At 56.5% G+C, this 24868-nt stretch overlaps 1 protein-coding gene across 5 annotated transcripts in view; it reads left to right on the plus strand.

Moving 5' to 3' along the window:
- RBM19 (RNA binding motif protein 19) overlaps positions 1-24868 on the plus strand; it is a 96740-nt gene that overhangs the window by 20901 nt on the left and 50971 nt on the right. For 4 of the 5 annotated variants that reach the window (XR_001350137.2, XM_023762003.1, XM_014463891.2 and 1 more), the window contains exons 17-21: positions 1506-1699; positions 2048-2108; positions 3738-3817; positions 5159-5214; positions 7199-7315. Coding sequence is in view for 4 of the 5 variants with exons in the window: in XM_023762003.1 (XP_023617771.1) it covers positions 1506-1699; positions 2048-2108; positions 3738-3817; positions 5159-5214; positions 7199-7315 (508 nt within the window). In the remaining variant the exon portion in view is untranslated. The remainder of the gene's footprint in view (positions 1-1505; positions 1700-2047; positions 2109-3737; positions 3818-5158; positions 5215-7198; positions 7316-24868) is intronic. The other variant, XM_006098257.3, reaches the window with a different exon arrangement.

The following is a 24868-nucleotide window of genomic DNA, read 5'->3' on the forward strand; positions in this document are numbered from 1 at the left end:
GCTAGCTCCCCGTGTCACATCTGCTGTGCCCTCTTCCCGCAACGCTGTTCCTTCACAGCAGGAGCGGGGGGGGCAGATGAAGCCACAGCCTCTGTCACCCCGTCTCCAGAAATAACCAGGAGCACCCTAAGCATTGCTTTCCTGCCGCGTGTGCGCGTGCGTGTGCGTGTGCGTGTGTGTGTGTGTGTGTGTGATAGGATGGAAGTTACTAAACTCCAGAACATTGGGCGTACGTGAAATAAGCCCAGCCTGCACAATGGGCGAGTAAGTACAACCTTAAAGTGTCTGCAGTCACAGCTGGTTCACAGGACATACTTAAGGAGGGGTGAGAACGCTTGTTTGAACAACTTGAAGTATGAATGAGGGCACTCAAACACAGAACCGACCGAAACACTATTTTTCTTTTCTGAAAGAAAAACTGTCCCACCCTGGCCACTACCTGAATGGTTAGAGCATTGACCCACGCACTGAAGGGTCGCTGGTTCGATTCCGGGTCAAAGGCACATTCTGAGTTGCAGATTCGATCCCCAGCCCCGGTTGGGGCACCAACCGATGTCTCTCTTACACCGATGTTTCTCTCGGTCTCTTCCTCCCTCCCTTCCACTCTCTAAAAATCAGTGGAAAAAATGTTCTCTGGTGAGGCTTAAAAACAAACAAAACCAATTGTCCTGCTTCCTTCCAGGCCTGTGAGCCCTCAGGACAGTCCCGGGAGCTCTGCTCTGTCCCCAGTGTACAGAATGTGAGGGCACTGAGTGACCTTGTGTATTGTTTCCTGTCTTACTTTCCTCCTAATTTTTTATCATGAGCATCACGTTCTATTTAGCACCTCGAGCTGCCCATGAACTCGTCCGTGTGGTCGCACGTCCTTCGGAAGCATCGTTGTCAGTGACCACACCCCTTATCCCAGGCGTTGTGGCCCTGTAACTCCCCTCTCCTGCTCGGGAGCGTTTGGTGTGTGTGTCCCGCGTTCCCACGCGATGCCTGACTGAATCGAACATGTCACGTGTGGGTGAAAACACTCCTTTGTCAGTGCTCCCTGAAGCTGTGCGTGTTGGGAGTTGTAATTGAAAGGAACATCCCTTAGCCTCAGGGCTATTGTTCGTGTTCTGTAATTTCCGAAAAGTTTTAAAGGTGAGTTTTAGTTTGAAAGTTCACTAAGTATTTTTTCTTTTAGAAAAAATAAAACTTGCTGAGGGTTTGGGGGTCAATAAAACCGTTCACACAGCAGTTTACTTGGAAGTTCAAATGAGTGTGGGGAGTCCGAGCCTTCGAAGGGTCATCGTTTGGGGTCTGTGTTTCATGTTCCTTTCTCTTCAAAACAGAGGAAGGGGCGGGACCGCTCTCCCTGTCCATCAGGACTTGCTAACCTAGCCCAGGCTGGGAGTGGTGCCCCTCCTGGCGCCGCCCCCCCAGCAGAACACCCTGGATCCAGCAGGTTCTGAGCCTGAGGCAGAGTAGGCGTCATTTAATGGATTTTGGGTGCTTTTTTTGTTTCTGTTGTTTTGATGGGGATCCAGTGCCAGACAGCGAGACCCACGAAGGTGAAGAGCCAACAGAGGGAGGAGCAGCCAACTCTTCGTTGAAGATGGAGGAAGAGGAGGAGGAGGAGGAGGAGGAGGAGGAGGAAGAGAGCCTTCCTGGGTGTACCCTGTTTATTAAAAATCTCAACTTCGACACAACTGAGGAGACGCTGAAGGGGGTGAGTGATGGCTCCGGGGTGCGGGCTGGGAACCCCCCGGCTCACGTAGTCGCTGCCTGGCCTGCCTGTCAGCAGGTGCTCGTGTTGATCTAGTTGAGCAGCCAAAGCCCACCGCCTGACATCTCTGCCGGGCCGTCCAGCGGACGTGTCGCCCAAGACCCCAGCAGCAGCAGCCAGACTAGCCTGGGGCTGGGGAGGGAGGGCACCCACAACACCCAAGGGACACGCAGTCAGTGTCAGCGGCACAGACTTAGGGGACAGCCTGGGCACCCCTGTGTTTAAGGCCCCGCCTGGGACGGTTGCAGAATCAGCCGGGAACGGCGGTGACACCTGTTAACTCTCTTCCAGGTGTTTTCCAAGGTGGGCGCGGTGAAGAGCTGCTCCATTTCCAGGAAGAAGAACAAAGCAGGTACTTCCTGCAGAGCCTCAGCCGGAACCAAATGGTTCCGGAAGAAACGGAGCTTTGGGTGGGGGGTAAGGGCGACTCGCACCGGGTTGTTTTGAGAGTCCTCTTGTTCTGAAATATTGTCACTGCCGAACCTGCTTGGCAGAGCGGCCCTGGCTCCTGTGTCCCGGAGACCCTGGTGCCCAGCGGGGCAGCCTCGCACGTCAGGGTCTGAGAACCTGGACTCCAGCCCCTGGACTGTCGGACGGTTTGGGAGCAGGCACAGGCCGGTAGGGTGGCGCCGTTCAGTGGCAGACACTCCCCCCCCCCCACCCCTCCCAGAAACTCTGTCCTGGGAACTTGCTAGGGAAACGCAGGAAATGCCGATCCAGGGCTCTCCCCTTCCCCTCTGAGAATTAGCCCAGACGGAGAACATCTGGAAGGTTCCACCGAGGCATTAGCCACGCACCTCACTGGTTGGTGGGTGCCAGGGCCATGCAGAGGCCACTGTGGTCTCTCCATTCGGCCTCGGGTGTTTTTCCGAGTTGCTCGGCCTCTGCTGTGTCTCCTCTCCAGCCCTGGCCTCCTGCAGGATGCTCTTAGAGATCTTGTTTTGTGTGTCCTGTAAACACCCCTTGTTTCCACAGCCATGCAGCCCCCCTCCCTTCAGTTTGGTGGCATTTGCAGGGATGCCACAAGTCCGCCTACAGCTGTGTCCTGACGGACACACGAGCTGGTAGCTGCAGCACAGTGAGAGGGGGCCAGGTGGGGCAGCCCAGCACAAGGTTTTACGTCAGCCCGAGGCTGGGAGGTGGAGGCAGCAAGCAGCAGGCAGCAGGCAGGGGACAGAGGCTGGAGGTGGGAGCAGCCGAGCGCCGGCGGGAGTGCGCAAGGCAAAGGCAGTGGCGGGAGACGGGAGAGACAGGCTGGTTCCAAAAGACAGAGGCCTCCATCAGACCCCAGCCAGTCCTGGAGTTCACCTTGGGGGGAAGCAGAATAGGCTCAGGAAATGTGTGTGAAATGCTGGGGGAGGCACGCATCACATTTTTTGTCGAAAGGGCAAGATGCAATTAGAGGTCTTACGTTGTGTGTGTGTCCTCTAAACCCCGCCTAGTGCTATGCATCCGAGGTCAGGAAGCCAGAGCTCATACAGTTTGAGCTCCCCGTCCTGTCTGACGGCCTGAGGCCGCCTCCCTCCCTCTCCCAGCTTCATGCCCGATGGTCAGAAGCACTGTTAGAGTGAGCCTTGGGCGTGTGGGACTGTCCCGCCCACGTCCACCTCAGCATTACCTGCAGGAGGGCAGGAGACTGCCCGGGAGAGGCTTTGCTGCTGGTCACTGCCATGGTTGTCCCCGTCAGCTCCCTCTCCCTCCCAAAGGCGGAATTCTATTCCGAAGCTAATTATCACGCCAGTCATCTGTTAATTCCAGGCAGCCTGCCTCGGGTGGTGGCTGTATCGCTTCCCTGGATGACTCTACGAGATGACTAGTAATGAATGGCGAGCCAGGAGCTGAAACATTAGGGGGAATGAAGGAGGGTGTGAGGAAGAGGATACGAAGCCGAGGGCCAGGGGCCCTTGCACTTGGCCTTGTGTTCCCTCTTTGTGTTCCTCCCCACCAGCCACGCAGCGTGATTCCCGCCTCTCTCTTCCAGGGGCGCTGCTGTCCATGGGGTTCGGCTTCGTGGAGTACAGGAAGCCGGAGCAGGCCCAGAAGGCGCTCAAGCAGCTCCAGGTAAAGGGTTTCTCGGGAGAGGGCCGAGTCACAGGCAGGCGGGGGGCGGGGTCCCGTCAGCCCTCCATACTGAGTGGGAGCTCGGATCGCCCACGCTGTCTCCAGTTCTCCAGGGACTGTGGCCCAAGAGCAGCCAAGAGCCTTCCTCAGGGTCTGTAGTCACTGTGGTGCATTCATTCATCCATCCAAAGCTCGTTATCAAGGGCCCGGGTGTGCTCACCACCCAGCTCTCCTTCCTCTCCCAGAGGTGCGCATGGCCCGGGCACAGTGGAAAGGCGCCCTACAGGGTCACCGCCCTGGGCAGCTTCGCTCATTTGGAGGAACGGTCCAGGTGACTGACTGTCCCAGGAGAGCTCCCTGGTCACGGAACGGCCTTGCGGGTCATAACTGGGCACGTGGCCAGTACAGTTGTTCTAGTAGAACTTGACCTTCCCCTTGACTCAAGGCAGCTGCACGGAGGGCTGAGTTGGGTTTGGGTAGGATGATGGGGACGTGATGGCCTGGGGGCCTCCCTCCGCCTTCCGTTTGAAAGGCTCTTTCCAGCAGGGCTCGCACACGCAGGTGCCCACGGGGGCCAAGCGGTCAGTGAAGGGGCAGGCATGACCCAGAACAAACCCCACACTCCCGCCCGCTCCTTGGCCTCAGAGGAAGGTGGGCCCGGCGACCCGGGTCCGTGGTGTTTTGTTCCTGCTGTTTTCTGAGCGGCACCGGGAGTCAGCTCTGCGCGCTCCACGGCCCTCCTCCCCGCCCGTGTGAACCCGGATCCGCGGGGCTCTGCTGGGCACAGCGTCATCTGTCCTCGCGGTGCGCGCACGTGTGCACATTGTGCAGAGAGTCGTTCGCACGGAGCCGTGCGTGCTGTGTCTTATGGGTGATTTAAGGGATTTTTGAGGGTGATTTTCCTAATAGGCCAGTTTTGCCTCGAGGGACCGACCTCAGAGCCTTGCTTAGATGCAGCTCCACTGGGCTTAGACCTTTTTTGGAAGAGCATACAAACCAGACTGAACTCCGCCAGCCGGGCCGAAGGGGCTCGCTGGGCTGAAAACGCAGCCGGGGAAAATCCTGTGCCCTCGCGTGGCAGAATGGTCCCAGTCCCTCGTGGCTCGAGAGGACATTGGAGCACCAGGTCTCTGACCACCAGCTGCTGCCGGCTCAGCGCGGGCGTTTCCAGGAAAAGCCCTGCTCTGTCCTGGGCTCCAGCTGGTCCCTCCTCCCAGGACCGGTCAGTCCCCCCGAAGGTTCCCGTCCCCTCGCTCAGCCGAAGCCAGGCCTGGGGCAGGGCAGGGGGCGGGCGGGTGTTTCTAAGAGGAAGAGAGACAAGCGTGTCGTCTTACCTTGTAGGGTCACGTCGTGGACGACCACAAGCTGGAAGTGAGGATCTCGGAACGAGCCACTAAGTGAGTCCCCGGGGCCTTCCCTTCCCTGCCATCCGGGTTCATCCTCTCGGTGCCGCTGCTGGTGCCCCGAGGGCGTCTCACGGCCCTTACATCCTCTCCCCGACCCTTCCTGATTAAGGTGGTGGCGTGCTTGCCAGCTCTGTCACCGTTTCCCTGAGGGCCGGGGCCGGCCAGTCCTTGGGTAAATGTTTAATACACGCAGCGGAAGGCAGGGGCGCAGGCAGGAGAAACAAGCACATCCCACTACCTTGGCCGGGCCCGTAAACCAGGGAAGGCGTGCCACTGACTACCACGTGGGCCGAACCAGAAGTGTGAAACCTAGACGCATCCCTTCATGGGGCTTTTTATTATGGAGCCAGACAACAGTGCCCACACGGCCTCCGTTAACTTGAGATTCAGTAGGTGTTAGAGGTGGTGACCAGCGACAGACCAATGCCCAGGGCCCAGCTTCCTGAAGCAGTGAGCTTTTTTGAGCTTTAGTTTTGCCCCGACATATCCACTGTCCGTAGGTCTAAATGGGCTAGTATATGTGAGGGGCTTCGCACGGCGCCCAGCACAGAATGCGCAGTGTACGCCATCGTCACCATTGCCATTACCATCCACCGGCCTCAGGCGGTGAAGCGACCACATCTAACGGCCCTAGGACCGGTATCAGATACTTACTTGGTACTTTTCAGCCACTCGGTCCTTGTGTGGTCCTGGAGCAAACTAGCTCTCAGTGAGCTCACCTGCTGCCTCCTCCCTCTTCGTCTGCTGATGCTGCTAACATTCCAGCCCAGGCCGCCCGGGTGCTCCCCTCCCGGTCTGTGCTGCGCAGAGCATCCTTAGCGAGAAGAAGGCTCGGTACAGGAGCCCTTGGAAACCCGATGGGTTCCCGAGCTGCGGTGTGAGCTCGGGGTCCAGGCTCCTGAGCCCCACAGCTGTGAGTTCCAGTCCAGGGCCGTGTGACCTTGGGGGTGACTGTGCCTGGAATTGAAACGCAATGGCCGGAGGTTGTGCGGAGCGTCTAACACGCGCGGGGCACACGAGAACTCGGCCAGGGGTGGAGATCTGGCGACCTTTCTTCAGTCCCTGTTCCTAGGGAGTCGGGCTGTTGGCCAGCACAGCCCTAGACAGACAGTGAATAGAAATGTGGTTGAATGTCCTTGGCTGTGAGACAGCGATAGGCCCCAGGAAGAGAAGTGAAGCTGGGGTTCCTGTTTCAGCGGAGATGGTAGGGAGGGCCTCTGTGGAGGTGGCGTGGGGCGGACTTACAGGAAGCGGCCGTAGCAACAGTCATCAGAGGGGTGTTTATCACACGTGGGCGCTGCACAGTGTTTGACATGACCTCTCTCGTTAAGTCCTCAGGCATTTTGAGGTCGGCACCATTACTAGACCCCTATGGTTAAGGAAACTGAGGCCTTAGGGGCCAAGTGACTTGCCCCAGCCACACAGATCCCAAGCAGCTGAGTTGGCATTTGCGCCCGGATGTTAACTCACAGTGAGCCTTGGCCCTTCCATGGAGCGGGAGGTCCCCGGGAGCAGGGGCAGGAAAGGCAGTGCTGTGTTGGAGTTTCTTCCCTCCCCTCCGGTCCAGCTCCCTGAGCAGAAGCTGGATGTGCTCTTGGTGAGTGATGAAAGCTCACCATCAAGACCTTCGGACCAGCTGGGGTCTTCCTGCGTCTGGAACGAGACAGAGGAGACTGGGTTTGGGGAGAGATAGGCCTCTCCTCACCAGGGCTCTGTCTTCAGTCCCAGTGGCCTCTAAGTCTCTTGGATGAAGGGCAGGAGACACCCAAGGGTGGGATGTGTGACCGGAGAAGATGATTATGGTCTATTCCCCGGGGAGGCTGCCTCCTGCCCTGTGCCCGCAGCCTCGTGCACACTCACTCCCTAACTCCCTCGCCTGAAGGCAAGACCAGCCTTGGTTTGGGGGGAGGGTGGTCAAGTCAGTGTAAGGCAGCAGCTACCGACCCCCAAGTGACCGGCCCCTCCCCCACTCCAGGCCAGCCCTGACATCCGCTCGGAAGAAGCAAGTTCCCAGAAAGCAGACCACCTCCAAGATCCTGGTGCGGAACATCCCCTTCCAGGCCAACAGCCGGGAGATCCGAGAGCTCTTCAGGTGAGCAGCGCCAGCTCGGTCCCGGTTTGGTCCGGGGGACGGCATATGTGGGAACCTGCCAGAGGTTCGGGGAGGCGGCCTTGGGGCCGCGGTGGTCCCCCCTGGAGGCCAGCGCCGTAGTCTCTAAAGGTCGTCTGTGGCTGCCTGTGATTTATCTCTGAGTCCCAGCTCTGCTCTCCAGAGCGTGGGGCAGAAAGTAGTAGAAAGGGCGGTCTTCTCCCCCATCAGCTCTCCCCTTGGTCTTGCTGATGTTTCTACCACTCAGGGCCCTCCTTTGGTTTAAGCCAGTGGTTCCTCACCTTGGCAGCCCCTTCGAATCACCTGGTGACTTACAGGCTTACCCCTGTCAGGCCCAACCCACAGCGTTGGATTCCCTTGGAAAGTCCAGCCAGGGTGGGGACCACTGGGCCGCATGGCTGTGTGTGGAGAGCACCTTTTAAAATGAAGGTGCATCCCCTACATAAGTAATGCCACCCTGCAGAGACCTCTCGGGCCGGGCAGAGGAGGGGACCTGCAGGAGCAGGCCGGGCGGGGACTGACGCGGTGATGTGCAGAAATGCAGGTTTGATCATCCAGTTCTTCCCACGTTTGGAAAGAGAAACTGGCAATCCGAATTTTTAGGGGAATATGTTGGCAAGTCATTCGCTTTTTAAAATGAAACACCGTGCAGGACAAAGTCTGTGTGGACGGGCTACAGCGCAGGGGCCACTGGGCTGCAGCCCTGCGCTCGTACCTCACACTGTCCGCTTTCTCAGGTTGGTTAGCTGCCCCCCAGCACCAAGTCCCGGATGCTATGAGAGGGAATAAGGGGGATGTTTAAGCCCAGGCATGCCCAGGAGTGTGCTGGGCAGCCTTTCTGACCCTCAGAATGGAAGGGCAGGTGACATTAGCCCCAGCCAGGCAGCTCATCCAGGCTTGAATGGGACCTAAGAGAGTTCTGGAAACCTACACGGGTGAATAATGAAGGATTCTGCATACCAGGCCTCGGCCATGCAGCCTGTGTGTGTCTAGTTCCAGCATGAAGAGCTGGGTGTATTAGAATTGCCAGTTAGCATTTTACAAGGTCAGCGGTGGATGCAAAGTTAAGTTCTGTGTTCCAGACACTAGAGGGAAGTTTCCTGGTGTGAAATCTACCCCTTTGCTCTCACTCGGTGGTTTAAAGAAAGGGAAGCTGGTTAGAGGATCTGCTTTAAAAATCTCCGTCCTCCCTGCCGTCCTAAGTCACATGCTGGCGCACGATTCCCGCAGGCCTGGGTCCCTGCAGGCGTGGTTGGCCGGGGTTGAAGCAAAGACACCGGCCCCACCGGGTTCTGAGTAGCAGGGCCTTCACTGTGGGCCAGGTCCCCTGTGTGGGGGCAGCCTGGTGAGATGGGGTCTCACTCTGGGGGATGTTTTCCTGCAGCCTGGATAGCAGTGGAGAGGAGTGTGCGCGAGGGCGTCGCTACAGCGCGTACGGGTCCTAGCCTATGGTGTCTGCTTGGTTAACATGCCTCCTCTCTTTAAAAAGAATCCAATTTAAGACCTGCCAGCTCCAAACGGGATTGCTCCAAACGGCGCGTGTGGATCAGGAAATAGTATCCCGTCGAAATGACAGTTTCACTTGGTTCGCAGTCTGTTTAGGATGACACTTACCCAGGGAACAAAAGACCACACGGCAAGGGAACAGCACTTTGTTTGGTCTTGTGTTTTATCATTTATTTTGAGAAGACAGGGAATTAGTGTCCACTGAGCGTAATTACATGCGGTGCCTTCCCCCTGCCATTGTTCTGTTGGGATTTGCATCAACCCCTGGAGACGGGAAGGCCTCTGCCAGGGCTCACCTTGCTTTGTTGTGCCTGTGAGCTTGGAGTTTGAGGCTGTTCCGAGGGGCGGCCAGCAGGGGTCGCTGTGAGCCTTCTCGGGGAGACCAGCTTGTCCAGGAAACCAGAGACCGATTTCAGACAAAGCCAGTGGCCAACAGGGTTTGGGGGAACCAGTCTGATCCATTTTGCCAGGCACGTTTTGTGGACTTGCCCTATCAGGTGTAATCAAGATCCCAGCTCCGTCTTACGGAGCTCTCACTGCTGTGGGCGCCTGGCTGCGCTCCTTCCCAGGCAGTGTCTTCCCCTTTAGCTGCACAGCAGCCTGCAAAAAGGGGGGCGGGATGCTGTTGCCTCTTCTGCACCCCGAAGGGAACTGGAGACCAGGACACGAACCATCCTGCTGAGACCACTCAGCTGAGCCCGGAGTTGACTGTCAGTGTCTGACTCAGAGCCTGGGCTCGGACCACTCCTGTCTCCCAGGTCTAGAGAGGGCACCGTCGTCTCCCAGAGCACCGAGTTATAGCTGCTAAAAGTGAGGCCTTCAGCTCCCCTCCCACTGGCTCACTCCCAACGCCCACCAGGTTAGCTGGCCGGCCTGTTCTCCCGCAGCCCGCATTACTGTCTGCCAGCCCGTCCCACCGCTGCCCTGGGAGTGCTGTCCACGTGGTGGTTTAGTGTCCACCTTACCCCTGCCCCAGACTACAATCTCAGACACACTGTCTGCCTCTCTGCTGTGTCCACAGCTCCCTGATACAGAGCCGGTGCTCAGTAAATGTTTGCTGAGCACACACAGCCACTGTGCAGAGCCTTGCTCCATGGAATCCTGATAAAGACGGAGCTCGTGAGGCACAGAGAGGCTAAGGAGTTGCGCAGGGTCACACAGCTCTGCAGCAGCATGGCCAGGTGACTCTCAGTCTAGAGCAGGGGTCCTCAAACTTTTTAAACAGGGGGCCAGTTCACTGTCCCTCAGACCGTTGGAGGGCCGGACTACAGTTTAAAAAAAACTATGAACAAATTCCTATGCACACTGCACATACCTTATTTTGAAGTAAAAAAACAAAACGGGAACAAATACAATATTTGTATTTGCATGTGGCCCACGGGCCGTAGTTTGAGGACCCCTGGTCTAGAGGCCCTCCCCCAGTTGTCCCCAAGGGTCAGTGATGTCAGTGAGAGCTGCTGGCTGGTCAGGTGGCTGCAGGCTGCAGAGGGAGAGCTTTTCATCTGAGCCTCTTTTTTTGTTGTTAGTTAGTTTCTTTCTTGGAGGTGTGAACCACCTGCTAGGGGTGTGAATGGGCGAGCTCACAACAGGTGTCTGGAGGCCTTAATTACACGCTTGCATCTCCTGTGCCCGGTGCACCTGTTGTGTCGGCTTTGTGGACAGCGCTGTCCGTCCCTGATCTCTTCTCCTCATTTCCTCTCTCAGTGACCATGACCATGACCGTGGAGGGAGGGCTGAGGACAGCTCGCCTGCTGAGTCCTCCCTCGCCCAGGTGTGGGGTCATTGCCTGATTAACTCCTGGTTTGTCAGCAATACTTTTCCAAAGCCGTGAGCCGCCAGCACTGTCATCTGCCCTGAGCAGAGGGGGCCACTTCCTGTTTACCAGGCTTCTTAGGGAAGAGGCTCTGCAAAAGAAAGAAAAGAAAAGAAAACAGCCTTGAGCAGCTCCCCAGCGCCTTGGAGAAGGGGTGTGGGGTGGGGAGAGGAAACCCTCAGCCGAGTTCTCTGAGAGGTGGGGTGGGGAGGGCGAGGCTTCCCCAGGTGCCCCTCCCCCACCCCTGCAGAGAGACCCAGGGCAGAGGGTACCCCATCCCATCACTCGTTTTCGTGTTGTAGGTGGTGCGTCACACCAGTGGCAGCATTGAGTATTAGTGTCAGAGACCAAATGACCCTCAAGCCTATAAATGATTGGCTCTCTGGCCCTTTATGGGGACAGGGTGCTGATCCCCAAACAAAGGTAAACATGGCCTCGTGGAGATGGGCACACCCTAGGTAAGGGTTTTGGTTTTGTTTCTAGTTTTAGTTACACAACTAAGGTGTTTTTTCTCCCCCTTTTATAAAACGTACAAACATTACAGGCAAGGCTGTAGCCATTGACCCCCGCTAAGGACAAGAGGTGAGGTCCCAGCGCCATCTCTGGGTTCCCTTCTCCAGCCACTCCCCACTCTGACCCGTTTCCTCATCAGGGGCCCCTGCCCCTCCCACTGTGCTGAGGTTTGTCTTGTTTTAAGACTGTTTTTCAGAGCAGGTTAGGTTTACATTGAGAGGAAGGTGCAGAGAGTTCTCACATGTCCCTTGTCCCCGCCCACTTAGCCCCTCCCTCATTATCCACATCCCCCACCAGGGTGGGGCATGGGTTACATCAGTGAACCTACACTGACACACAGTAATCACAGATGGTTCCCCCTTGGGGTGTACAACCTGTGGGTTCGGATAGATAATGACACTATCATTACGGTGTCAGAGTAGTTTCACTGCCCTAAAGTATATCCACTTTGCTGGGAGCATGTGGGCAGTTTGCAGTTCTTTAGCTAGTTCACGAATAAATGTTCCTGTGAACATTCCCGTGTGTGTCTTGGTGACCGTGTGCCTGGTTTCTGTAGGGTGTCCATGGAGGAGGGGCATTGCTGGTCATGGGGTGTACACAGCTCAGATCACTAGATACTGACTCGTTCCCAGGGCACTTGTATCAGGTGGCACTGCCACCATCAGTTTGGGTGTTCTGGTTGCCCCTTGTCCTCGCCAACACTTGGTATTGTCTCTCTGTCTCTTTTTAGCCATTTTGGTGGATAAACAATGATATCATCATGTTGTGGTTTTATCTTGCACTTTCCTGATGGCTAAGGAAATCAGATGTCTTTTCATATATTTATGAGTGTTTGGACACACTGTGTTGTGGAATGCCTGTTCAAGTCTTTTGCCCATTTATTAAAAATTGGGTCATTTGGTTTTTTTCCTTGCCAATTTTTCTTACTAACTTTCTAGTCACTTTTTGTATTATTTCTTTAAATATTCTGAATCCTAGTTCTTTGGTGGCTATATGATTGGAGTCCCTCTCTCTCCCATTTTGTCGTTAGCTTAATGGTGTCGTCTTAATGGTGTCCTTTGGAGAATAGAGGCTCTTAATATTGTCAGTTTGTCATTTTTTCCCTCATGGTGAGGATTTCTGTGTCCTGTTTAAGAAACCTTTGCCTCCTCCAGGCTCATGAAGGAAGTCTGCCGAGTTTTCCTCTGCAAGCTTTGACCTTTCACCTTTAGTCATGCAGTCCGTCTGAATTGATTTTTGTGTATGGTGTGAGGTAGCGATCGAGGGACATTTTCCCCCACATGGATATTCAGTGGGTCCAGCATCATTTATCGCCGAGACCATTCTTTCCTCTGCTCTGCAGTATTGATTTTGTCATAAATCAGGTGACTGTGTGTGAGGGTCCGCTCTGGACGCTGTGATCCGTTCCACGGGTCTATCTGTCTACCCTGTGCCAATACCTGCGGTCCTAATTACCACGGCTTTGTTATCGCGTGGTGTCTAGTGTCTTTGTTCCTCAAGATCGCCTGGGCCCGGTCAGCTCTTTGCATGTCAGGCCTCTGGGCTTTTATAAAACCACAGCAACTGCAGGTTCTGAGCAGAGGGCGGGAGGCGGGGGGGGGTCTTTGCTTATATTGTCAGAGATCTTGTGGGGAGCAGAGGGGTCAGTGTGGGTTTGAGGAGGCACCCTGGGAGGTTTTTGTGGTCACCTGGGCCAGAGCTGACCTTCTGGACCCAGTGTCGGGTGAAAAGGGGGAGCTGCCGGGTCGATTTGGGGATGCATTTGCAGAGAGCCTGTTGGCTTCAGTGAGGACTGGGATGCAGAGAGGACAGCGGCTGGGAGACGGCACATTCGGGTGGAATAGCCTGAGCGAGGCCTCAGCCCCACTCCGCACGCCACCCCTTCCTCTCTGTGATGTGTCACTCACAACCACTGTCCGCAATGGTGGTGCCTGGGTCTCGGGTCTCCGCTGGCCTGTCCATGGGTGCATGTGTTCGTGGGTTCTGGTGAACACTCCTGTGGGGAACACCTGGTTCAGGGTCGCCTCCTAGCTCCTGGATGTCAGCGGCTGCACCAGCATCGCTGTATCGCTGACCTGGGGTCGAGGCTGTGTTGATGTGCCTCCGGGCAGTTGCGCAGCCCTTACTCTCTCTAAGATTAATAAAATAAAATACTTTTTAAATGTTATTTTTAAAAAGTTACTGCCGCTGACCCCGGGGCCAGGACGCAGCAGCGCTTGCTCAGACAAGATGTCATGTTACCCGGGTTCTCCCTTCTCGTGCCTCCTCGTCCTCATCGTCAGCAGTTGGCTTGGAAAGGAGACTGTGTGATTTTCCAAGTGAGAGAACACGGGCGGGGGGGGGTCAGGAGACCTGAATTCTCGCCCAGCTCTGCCCTGTGTGACCTTGGACGTGGCGTGACTTCTCAGAGCTTCCGTTTGTTGAGTGAATCGCTGACGGGGTTGGGCGAGGCCAGGCAGGGTGGGTAGCTGCCGCCTTGCAAGCCAACACCCAGCCTTGCTGGCCACGGCGGCCTAGAATTGGGTTGGAGGATGGCGAGGCCACCTGGGCTCCTGGGAAATGGCATGGCAACTGGTGAGTGATGTCCGCCACGGACCGTCCACAGTAGGTACACCACCGCCGCAGGCGTTGGCCTAAGAACATGGTGTTCGTGGCATGTGGCGAGGGCTTTTCCGATTCTGTCCGACTGGCAGCGCATCCCAAACAAGGGCCCATGGGAAGCCACGGAGTTTTCCTCTAAAAAGCCACAGGCCTCTGAGGGCTGGAGAGCGTGGGGTTGCAGCTTTCTCCCTTCCTTTGCGATTCCGGAGGCTTGGTCTTCCATTGCAGCTGATGTTTTCTTTCTCTCCACAACCGGCCACTCCAGACCCGGTGACAGAGGCCCAGGGAGCACCCTGGGGAGACCTTGTGGGTCCTTGGGGGGCAGGCAGCGTGGCACTGGGCGCCCTGATTCCCTGCAGTCGGACGCCGTCACCGCAGCCTGCGCTCACCTTGCCTTCACACCTCCTCTCTCTCCATTCACTTCCTTGCCAGCTACAAGGTCTCTGCGCTTTGTCTGGGCTTGTGGGGAGGACGCCGTCGGCTCATTGTTGCGGCTGATAATTGTGCTCCTGTCTCCGAGTCCCGGGTGCTGAGCGGCAGCGGGAGCCCCGGCCGTCTCGGGAGGCTTCCGTTTCCTCCTGTCTCGGAGCTTCCCCTGGAAAACGGAGGTCTCCACACACTGCTTTCTAGTTAAGAAAGAGCTTGTCCATTTAGCAAATATTTACTAAGCATCTCTAGTGAGGCAGGGACGCGGCAGGTGCTGGGTTACAGAAGCAAACGGGAACTCCGGGAAGGGACTGCCTTGGCCCAGGGGGCCGTGCACCCCAGGTCCACCCACTGAAGCCCGTCCGGAGAGGGCAGGTCTTCTACATCGTCGGCCTGGTGACAATCCAGGACTCAGAGTCCATCCCTATAGAAGGGCCAGGGTAACACTGTCTGGTTTGCTGTAAGGACAAGGTCAGTGATGCTGGCAAGGACTTGGCCTTCGGCCCGGCCCAGGGGTAGCTGTCATCTAGTGTGGCTCACACCGACAGCTCCTGCAATGCGCAGGGCAGCCCTGAGAGCCAAGGGACGGGGCTCCTACGCCCAGCCCTGCTGCTAGTTAGCTGTGTGCTCTCAGGAACGTTACCTGACCTTTTGGTCCTCCCGAGGACACTGGGCGAGGGAGCTCAAGTGCATGATCGTCTGTGAAAGGGTGTTCTGTTCTAACGGAACATTTCATAAAATCGGGGGCCGTGCCCCGTGTTTCTCAAACCCGAGTAATGCCTAAGGAGTCCTCTTAAAGACAAGGAAACATCTCGTGGCCCTTCCCCCATGGCAATCATGTAAATATTGTTATTAATATGCGACTTAAGTGTGTACAAATGTAAAATTCCGAACAAACTGACAACTTATGCTCATGGTTCTCTTAGGACTATAAAACCAGAACACATTTTCAAATTAAACACAAACAAAATTTAAAATCAATGAAATTCAAATTAAGAATGTTAGTTTAGTGTGATGGATGGCATTGTTTTGCAGGAACGAGATCCGGAATGTGGGTTTTGGTATTAGGAAGATGTGCCGCGGGTCCAGATCTATAATCCGCCTCGATACTCTCCCGTCAGTAACACCAACGCAGAGTGCCTTCTGGTGGCGCTTAGCACCGTCTCTGCCCCCTCTCTGTCCATTGTATGCTCTTTAACTCCAAAGCCAACCCTTTTAAAACGTGAATTGCACCCTAGCCAGTTTTTGAGCAAAATACTGAGCGTGGTTAGAGAGTCGGCCCATGGACTGAAGGGTCCCGGTCCAATTCTGGTCAAGAGTACCCCTTGGTACTTGATCCCTGGCCCTGGTTGGGACACATGCAGGAGGCAACCAATTGATCACATCAGTCTCTCACATCAATGTTTCTCTCTGTGTCTCTCCCTTCCACTCTCTCTAATTTCTCTCTCTTGTGTCTCTCCCTTCCACTCTCTCTTGTTGAATATCAATGGGAGACTATCCTCAAGTGAGGATTAACAAAAAACAACAGCCTCCAATTGCATTAAATGAAGATAGGACAGTGCCACTTTGGTGAGGTGTTGTTTTGACCAGCGTTTTATGTCATTTCAAAACTCTTTCATACACAAAACTCTTTGGAATCTTTCTCTGTTATTAGCAAGTCAGACCTTTAGTCCTTTAAAAGTCTTTCTTCCGATGAGAAAAGCAACCCATTGCAGAGAGTTTGGGAAATTGAACAAAAGCCAAAGCCACCCGCCCACATTCCCACCAGATGACAGCGATCGCTTTGACAGGCTTTCCCGCATCCCTCCTCTTCGCACGCCTTGGTAGGCGGGCAGGTACTAATATCGCCATCTCACAGCTGAGGAGCTGGCGGTCAGAGAGGCTAAGGGCCTCGCCGGAGGTCTCGTAGCTGCTTAAAGGCCGCACCGGCCCGAGCCTGAGTTCTAGTCTCTGCCTCCTTTCCTGGGCCCTGGAGGTGAGGTTTGACGTAACCCTGGATTGGCACCCCACCTTTTCATGGGGTGCCGAGAGCCTCTTGTCCTTCCGAGTGTGGCGCGTAAAAGCCCAGCTCTGAGTAAGTGACGAGGCTGGCGCTTCCTGGGAGGGAGTTTATATTTAAAGTGGCCTCCGCTGGCACCGACGGGGTTATTCAGGTCGCACATTGTCACACATGAGCCGGAAAAGCTCCGTGTTTACCCGACGCGTGGACGGAGGAATAGAGGCGTCTGTGAGGGAAGGCGTGGGCAGAGAGAGGCGTGTGGAGAAGGTTTTAATCCATGCGCCTGGATTAAACAATTAGACTCAGCCTACCTTGAGTTTAAATAAAGATTCTTAATGGCTTGTTCGCAAAGGCGCTTTTTTTTTTTTTTTACCTCAGCCTGAGCCTTCGCCTCCGCTTCTCTTAATATAGCCAAGCTTAACCCAGAACAGCAAAAGAACAAAAAATAATAAAAAATTCAGTGGGTTTTCTAAGGGCCCCTGAACCTCTTGGGTGAATGTGGAATTTTCCCAGACATTCTGAAGCCTCGAGTAAGTGAATGTTAACAGCCCTGCCCACCTGGACAGCCCAGACCCTGCCTTGACCGGCAGAGAGAGACCCAGCAAGGCCCAACCCAGGCAAGTGTAGAGGAGTTCATATCCGCCGCCTCTCCCCACTCGGAGCCCCTCCGCCCTGGGAGCCGGGAAGTGCTGACCACACAGTTTGCCCTCCCTGGGGCTGGTTTGTGCTTTTCTGAACACGCTGTGTGTGCTGGCATCCCCGTCCCCAGGGAGAAGCAGCCCACGTCCTAGGGAAAGAGTTGGCTTGATGAATAAAAGCAGAAAAAACAGCCCAGCGGCCTGCTGTGGACTGCGGGAGGGGGGCCAGGCCCACGTGGTGTGGCCTGGGAGGGAGCTGCCTGATTGATGGACAGAAAACTCCCCACGGGTCGTTCCCACTCAGGTTCCGTCCGCACATCCAGTGCAGCTCCGCCTGTGCAGCATCCCTCCCGGGGAGGATTCTGGACCCGCTCCGCGGCCCTGCTCTGAGGCCCTGCGGGACCCCTGGGAGCCGAGGGGATCAGGACAGCCTTGCACGTCTAGCTGGTTTGGTTGGGTTTTTTAGTGGGTTTATTTTTTAACTGATCTCTCCACGGTGGCCTGAGCTTATCTCCAGCATCCCCACGCATTGCCCGCCACGCTCGGGAGCCAGGGGTGGGGAGTATGTGGCCGGTCCCGCTCACGAAGAGTCCCTCATTTGTATCTCATTTTCGAGTTATTATCGAGCCGCCGGTTGTGAGAGTATTTTGACAGCAGCTGTCAGCAAGGTGCAAGCGGCTGCCATCGCCTCCGATTGGCTGAAGACGCCTATGGCAGCTGAGTAATGCCCAAGCCTACCCAGCCCTGCCCGAAACGGGAGCAGGAGGCCCGGGCGGGGAGCCCAGGGAGGAAGAGCAAAGGCAGGGTGACCCCCGGCCACTCCAGGCCCAAAGCCGGCCGGCTCACCGCAGCCTCCGCGTCGTTAGCATTTTTCTGACTCCTGCTGGAGAACCGGCCGTAAAAGACTCAGACAGTGTCTCGTGTTTTATTTGTTTTAATTGAGGTTTGGGGCAGCGAGGGGAGGGGGGATGAGAGAGGACCCATCCAAACAACCATTTAGTCTTGTCAGAGTTCATTTACTGAATTAGCGAGGTTACTGCTCCCGGCCCCCAGCTGCCAGCCCGGAAGCCAGAGCGGAAGCCAGAGCGGGAGCCGGGAGGGCAGCGATGGAGAGCGGAGCCCAGGCACTTGGCTCGGTGCAGGCTGCTCCCTCCGCTCAGCTGGAGAGCAGGGAGCGCACGTGTTCCCTCTGCCTCGAAGAGTCTTCTCTCCACAGTATACATCGTTCCGCATGTGTCCTTCTGAGCGTGGGCATGGAGGCCTGGGATAAATAATGCTTAGTATTCACTGCCTTTTACCCAAGCAGTTTAAAATTCATTCCCTTCTTTCTTTCTTTTTTTAAGTATAAAAAAATGTTAGCGGCACCAGAAAGCAGATGTTTTGTGGTCGGGAAGCGTGCTTCTACCTTAAATTGAGGGTCCGTGAGGGTAGTCTCAGGCATGGGGACTGCAGGAGAATGTCAGCTTTGCATGTCGGACAGGGGAGACCACGTGTCATTCCTGTTTGCTACCCCCCACACCCACGCGGACTTCCACTTCTCTCACTGTGGGTGTCAGCTGCTGCCATCAGACGAGACGCGGGCTGACGGGGTGTACAGGTGCGCGCTCACTGCATCCCCACGGATCTCCCTTGCCCGCTGGGACCGGAGAGCTGAAAACATAGGTTCTCTTCGTGTTCAGCTTGTGCCCATCAGGGGACATTGGGTCGTGTCTGAGGTCGTGTAGGGATGTCACAACGTGGGGGGAGCTACTGGTACCTGGTGGGTGGGAGCTGGGCTGCTGCCAAGCACCCTCCAGGGCACAGGACAGCCGAGGACGAGGAAGCCCACCCCAGGTGTTGGCAGTGCCCAGGTGAGACGCCCTGGGCTAGACTGCAGGGCAGGGCCTCTGCAGAGGAGCCGGGGCTGCGAGTGTCCCTCGGGAGGAGCGCTGCAGGCATGGCGGCTGTGCCTGGCCACCCAGCGCTCCCATCCCTGTGACAACCAGAAACAGCCCCACAGCTTCCCAGAGGCCCTCGGGGGGCAGTGCCCCCGGCGAACCACTGCCGTTCGTTTGCTTTTCGTGGTGACCATGTGCGCAGTGCCAGGCTGAGTTCTCACCCTCTCTTTCCATGTTTAGTCTCCATGCAGTCGCAGGAGGCCGCTGTTTTCACGTGCGTGTGAGAGGCAGGAAGGGCAGTGAGGTTAGAGAGGCGGCATCCCCTGCCTGCAGCCCAGAAGCAGGGAAGACGGGGTTAAAACCCCTACTGTCGGGCCACAGTCCTAGCCACTCTGTTCATCTTTGGTCCTCACAGAGCCTCAGTTTCCTCATCTGCTAAGTGGGAGCAAATGGTACCCATCCTCCCACCTCGTCTTTTTTTTTGCGGATCTTTTTTATTTCTTTTTTAATCCTCACCCAGGATATTCTTTCATTGATTTTATTTTTTTTTAAATCTTTATTGTTCAGATTATTACAGTTGTTCCTTTTTCCCCCCCATAGCTTCCCTCCACCCGGTTCCCACCCACCCCCCGCCCCGCCCCCACTGTCCTCATCCATAGGTGTACGATTTTTGTCCAGTCTCTTCCTGCACCCCCCACACCCCCTTCCCCCCGAGAATTGTCAGTCCACTCCCTTTCTATGCCCCTGATTCGATTCTATTCACCAGTTTATTCTGTTGGTCAGATTTTTTATTCACTTGATTTTTAGATTCACTTGTTGATACATATGTATTTGTTGTTACTTCGTTGTTCATAATTTTTATCTTTACCTTTTTCTTCTTCTTCCTCTTCTTAAAGAATACCCTTCAGCCATTGATTTTAGAGAGAAGAAGGGAGAGAGAGGAATGTCCTTTGGTTGCCTCTTGTATGCGCCCCAACCGGGGATCGAACCTGCAACCTAGTGTGCTGTCCAGGTGCACAGTCAGTGACGTGTGGTCCATGGACACGCACCCAGGAGAGGAAGGTGTGTGCACCTTCCTGTCCTTGCTTCCACCCAGCAGAGCTATGGAGCCTCCTAACGAGACACCCACAAGTCGGTGGTCCAGGGAAGCGAGGGTGTTCGCAGAACGAAGGGTCCTCCCCAGCCTGCGGAAGCCGCCTCTGAAGGCACCGGAGGTCACGGGGCGGAACAGCGCTCCCTTTCTTGTCCACACCCACCGTCCAAACTGCAGAGGAGGCCACTGGCCACCCTGTCCTGCCCTCAGCTTCATCCTCCGCCCTGAAGGAGAGAGGGGGCCAGTCACAGGCTTTGACAAGCAGTCGCTTTAAAGGGAGACGCTCCAGGCTCTGGTTATGGAAGGAATGTAGCTGGCGGCCGGAGGAGGACGCTTGAAGTAGACATCCCTACGGTCTCTCTGATTCGCTTGTTTCCCTCCCCCAAGGCAGATCGGGAAGGCTTCCCACCTGGGTCCCGTACACAGTGTCCTCTCCCTCCCTCTCTGCAGCTTCGGGCTGCCCTGGCTACGGAACGAGAGTATTTGGGGAGGTGGGGACATCAAGCCACAGGGCACTTGTCCTCCTTCCTGCCTCCCCACGACAGATCGTTAAAGTATTCCAAGGGAGCCAGAGCTCTGAGGCTGAGTCACGCGGCAGCGATGTCATGGCAACTGTACCGTCTCCCGTCCTGTCACTTCCTTCTGCAGCCCGAGCCGCCAGGAAACTTGGTCGAGAAAAGTCATTATGGGGCCAGGTGGGGAATCCAGGACAAGAGGGTCCCAGGGCTCCCTCCCTGTCCCTGCCCCTGCCCTGCTAGCAGCGCCCGGGGGGCGAGGGAGTGCAAGCGCCTTGCCTGTGTAAGGAAGCAGATTGGGGCGGGGGCATTTGTATGTGATATGGGTGCTCGTGTTGACAGGCCCGGACTCCAGGGTGTCCACAGACGAAGTCAACTTCAATGACGGCCTGTTTTCCAGGAGTGGGGGCGGCAGAGAGGGCCCCCTTCTTTCTGCAGACCTCGTTTCCCCTTTGTTCGTTTCTTTCCTGGGTTATCGAGTGCGTGTTAGGGCCATGGGGGTCTGGTCCTGGCAGAGCTGGAAGAGACACGTGGGGAGTGGACAGTAAAGGGGTGACGTCAGAGACGAAATGCACCGTGCGGACTTGTGGGTGCTGCGGTCGGCGGTGCCTGGGAGTGTAGGTCAGGGAAGGCTTCCCTGAAGAGGTGGCTGTGACCTGAGACCCCGATGATGAGAAAGCTCTAGTCTTCACCCCAGCCCTGAGTCAGCGCAGCTAACCCAGAGTCCAAGCGGGAGGGGGGGGCGGGGGGGGTTGGCAGGGCGGAGGGCGTGTGAATGCTCGCGAGACTGACCACCGCAGCCCGCGCCAACCTCCAGCAGGGGGGTGGGGGGGCGAAGTCTGGCCCCTCGTGCTGCTCCCCACAGGCAGCCCCTGCAGCAGTGTCTTGTGTTTCCGTCCAGAAATTGTTTTCTGTGCACATTGTTAACACACCCCTCCCCGTGCCACCCTTTTTTTTTCAACTCTTTGGCACTTGGCTTTTTTTTCTTCCACTGAGTCACACATCTTGGTGAGGCTCTAGTTTAGGGAGCAGTTTCCTAACGTGGCCCCCCACATAGGTGGCCTTGGACTGCCTTCCTCCTATCTCAGGTCTGTGCTGTGGTGTGTTGGTGAGTGAGGGTGTGTGCCAGGCAGGGAGCAGGACGGGGCGCCCTGTTCCCTCCCAGCACTGAGCACTGAGCACTGCGTTTTGTCACGACCGTGGCAGGGTGAGGGGGTTCCCTTACCCCTCCCTGCAGGGAGAAGCTGGGTGGGGCTGCGGGGCCTGCCAGGCTCAGCCTCTGTGACGGCAGCTCCCAGGAATCAGTCCCTCGTGAGGGCCCCGCAGGTAACGGCACGTCAGGAGGGCGAGGTGAAGAGGCCTAATGACTCTCTCAAGCCTCCCTCATTACCGCAGACTTGGGTTTTCTCTGGGCCTCTAATGAGTGCCCCGATCTAATAAGTCCCTGATTAAGAAAACAAACAGCTCGGGGAGCCGGAGGCAAGGACACCTGGTGTCGGGGTGACGGAGCAGCGTGGTGCAGGGATGAGACCCGCACTGGGGGACAGTGAGGGTGGTGCCTCCGTGTGGAGTGGGTTGGGCCAGGGCGTGGGATTGGCGAGAGTTGGGGTCGTCGGACTCCTGTAAAGAGCCTGTGCTGGTTAACTTTGTGTGCCAGCTTGACAGGCCACCAAGTGCCGACACCTGGGAAGGCATGGTTTCTGGAAGCCGAGGCCCAGCGTGGACGAGCCAGCTCACCCCACACTTGTGCTGACAGCCTCTACATCATCAATGCCCCCGACTTCCATCTCCCCCAGTCTGAACACGGGGTGCTAGCTCGTCCTTGCTGTGGAGGAGCAGCCCCCACCAGGGTGGGGACACCCCTCAGATCCAGGTGGGCGTTCTGTCCCCCTGGGAGCATGGACCCCTGCAGGGAACCCACCTCAGGCTTGATTTACTCCCACCAGCCCCGCGAGGGTGGGAAACCTCTTGATTATTTTCCTCCAACGTGAACTCCCACGCCGCCCCTCGGCACACGTCACGCGGGCCTGCTGCCTCCGAACAAGCTTCGGCCACACTTCCTGTCTTCCACGTGGAACAGAGCGGGCGGCACAGCAAGATGCTTGCAAACAGCCCCTCACCTATGCGAGTGAGCGAGCCCGTGTGTGAGCGAGCAGAGATAAAGCGCCGCTAGGGCTTTGTGCATCGCCAGAGACAGATAATTTACCTTCCCTCCTCTCGAACTTTGCAAACGATGCTCTTTAACTGGCTTGTGAGATCAACAGTGCTTGTTGTGAGGCCTGCCTCCCCTCTGACTGTAGATTTTGCCTCTTCTCTCCACCTCTGCTGGGTGCCTTGGGTTTCTTATCGTGGCCAGAGCCCTCCCCACCCACGCACACCCAGATCCCCCTGGTGGGACGACCGGCTCTCACACGCACACAGCTCCCCGGGAACCTGCCCTCCATGGCCTATTTCTCTCTGCCCCTCCTCCCGACCCCCCCTGGGTCTCTGCTTCCAATGGACCATCCGATTCTAAGCGTCCTCTTCTCCTTCTGTGACCGAATCACATGCTGTGTTGGTTTATTTGGCCCCGAACAAATGGTCCCCCTCACAGATCCATTTCCACCTCTCACTGCATCTTAAACCTCGCCAGCCGTCCTGAGCTCGAGCTATTTTATTGTTGTTTTCCTTCCCAGACTTTTAAAAATAATACTTGTCCCGGCCGGGTGAGTGTCCCTCCCCGCCCTCCGCGCTGGCGGGCTCAGCACCATGAATCACCTCCGCTGCTCCCTGTCTCCCTCCTGCTCCGGGAGGGCCTCCAGGGCCTCCCATCGAAGGCCAGGCCTGTGCCGTGTTTGCATCTTGCATCCTGCAGGGTGTCTCAGCTGTCATCCCCGATGACAATCGTCCTGGCTCTCAGTGATGCTCAGGTGTTGAGACCGCTCAGTTGCCTGAGGCACACCCCAGCCTGAACCCTACGGCACCAGAAAAGGGGTCACCTCTCACTGTGACTTGTTGGTCTGGGGGCCCCCAGGGAGACAGAGTGACCATATTCTGCCTCTTCCCAACCGTAAAGTCAGATGGGTGCAAGGACCTGAGGAGCGAGTTCAAGGGCAGACGCGGCGACTCTGCCCAGAGCGGGCGTAGCGCAGCCAAGTAGGAAGTCTGCCAACTCCACAGTCCTGGGTGAGCGCCCTGCGAGCTTAGACAGGCCTCCCCTTGGTGTCACGTGTGCCCTGAGATGCTGCCACCTCGGGATTGCTCTAGACCAGGGGTGGGGACCATCTGGCCCGCAGGCCATAGAAGGCTGGTCAAGTCAATTGGTCTGGCCCTGCCAAGGCAACCGTAGGCAGGACTCGAAATTCAATAAATCTAGGAGCTTTTCTCATAGCAACATAAATTTGTAGTAAGTGAATTATATTAAGCGAATGATGTTATAAATATCCAAGGGGTCCTTGGCAGGAAAAAGGTTCCCCACCCCTGCTCTAGACCGTGAACATAAGAGTGTCCGGTGCAGGGTCGGGCACGGGGAGGCGCTCGGCAAATGTGGGCCCCTCCCCACCGTTTCTTGTTTCTGGTTTTGAGGACCTGGGTGCTGAGAGGGCCCAGAACAGTGAAGAAGGGGCAAGCATCCGTTCCTAACTCAGTCACTCAGCAGTCGGCTTGTGCTGAGTGGCCTGTAGGTGCTGTGGGCGCTGTCCGGGGTGCTGACCGTCAGTGTCCAGCTGGGAGACAGACTGGAGCAAATAGAGGACAGAACACACAGTAGAGTGAAAAGTCTGCCGACCAGGAGGTGGAGGGAGGCAGGGAGCAGCAAACACACGTCTCTGCAGGTGGCGGGCTGGGTGGGAGAGCCTTCGAGGCGCGTCCTCCTCCCGGCGTTCTCTGCCCGTCTCGCCGCTGAGCGGGGCAGCTGCTAGGTTTATGGTCCCTTACTTTTGTCTCGTGCTGAGTAGGTCTCTAGGCTGCTGGCAAGACGTATGGTTCTTGGCTCTGTGGGACCTGGCACTCACCGCTAGGTGCAAACACACCATAACTCAGCCTGTCACCCGCACGATGCCTGTCACTTCTCCCGTCTCTGAGGAATGAGGGCTTCCCCGGCAGCGCCCGCTGGCTGCCTGGCCTCCAAGCACCAGACCCCTGAAAGTGCTGCTGTGCATGGGCGCCTTTCTGAAGTGCTCGGGGCCTTCCCTGCCTGTGCAAAGGGGGCTGCGCCCAGGCTGCCCTGGGGCACCGTCCGCCAGCGTTGCGTCTTCTGGCCTCAAACCTCCCAGGATGTGTTCCTCTGGACCAGAGTGGAGGGTGTTGGTGATCGAGGGCTGCGCTTGGCACTCTGGGGGTGGAGTGGGGGGGGGCAGCATTGATGGAGAATTTCTAATTCTCCCATGACCGGGAACTTTCACCTACTCCCATATGCCCCTTAAGGTCCCTACAAAGCCCTGCAGGCTCTGCAGAGGGTCTTTCTCTGGTCGAAAGACCATGCTTCTCCGCCCGGCTTGCTCACACTCAGCTGGCTTCTGTGTTCCCCAAGTCAGGAGATTCCAGAATCATGGTGGAGACTGGGCGGAGGAGTTA

The sequence above is a fragment of the Myotis lucifugus genome, unplaced genomic scaffold (assembly GCF_000147115.1).
Source record: "Myotis lucifugus unplaced genomic scaffold, Myoluc2.0 scaffold_226, whole genome shotgun sequence".
NCBI classification, from domain to species: domain Eukaryota; kingdom Metazoa; phylum Chordata; class Mammalia; order Chiroptera; family Vespertilionidae; genus Myotis; species Myotis lucifugus.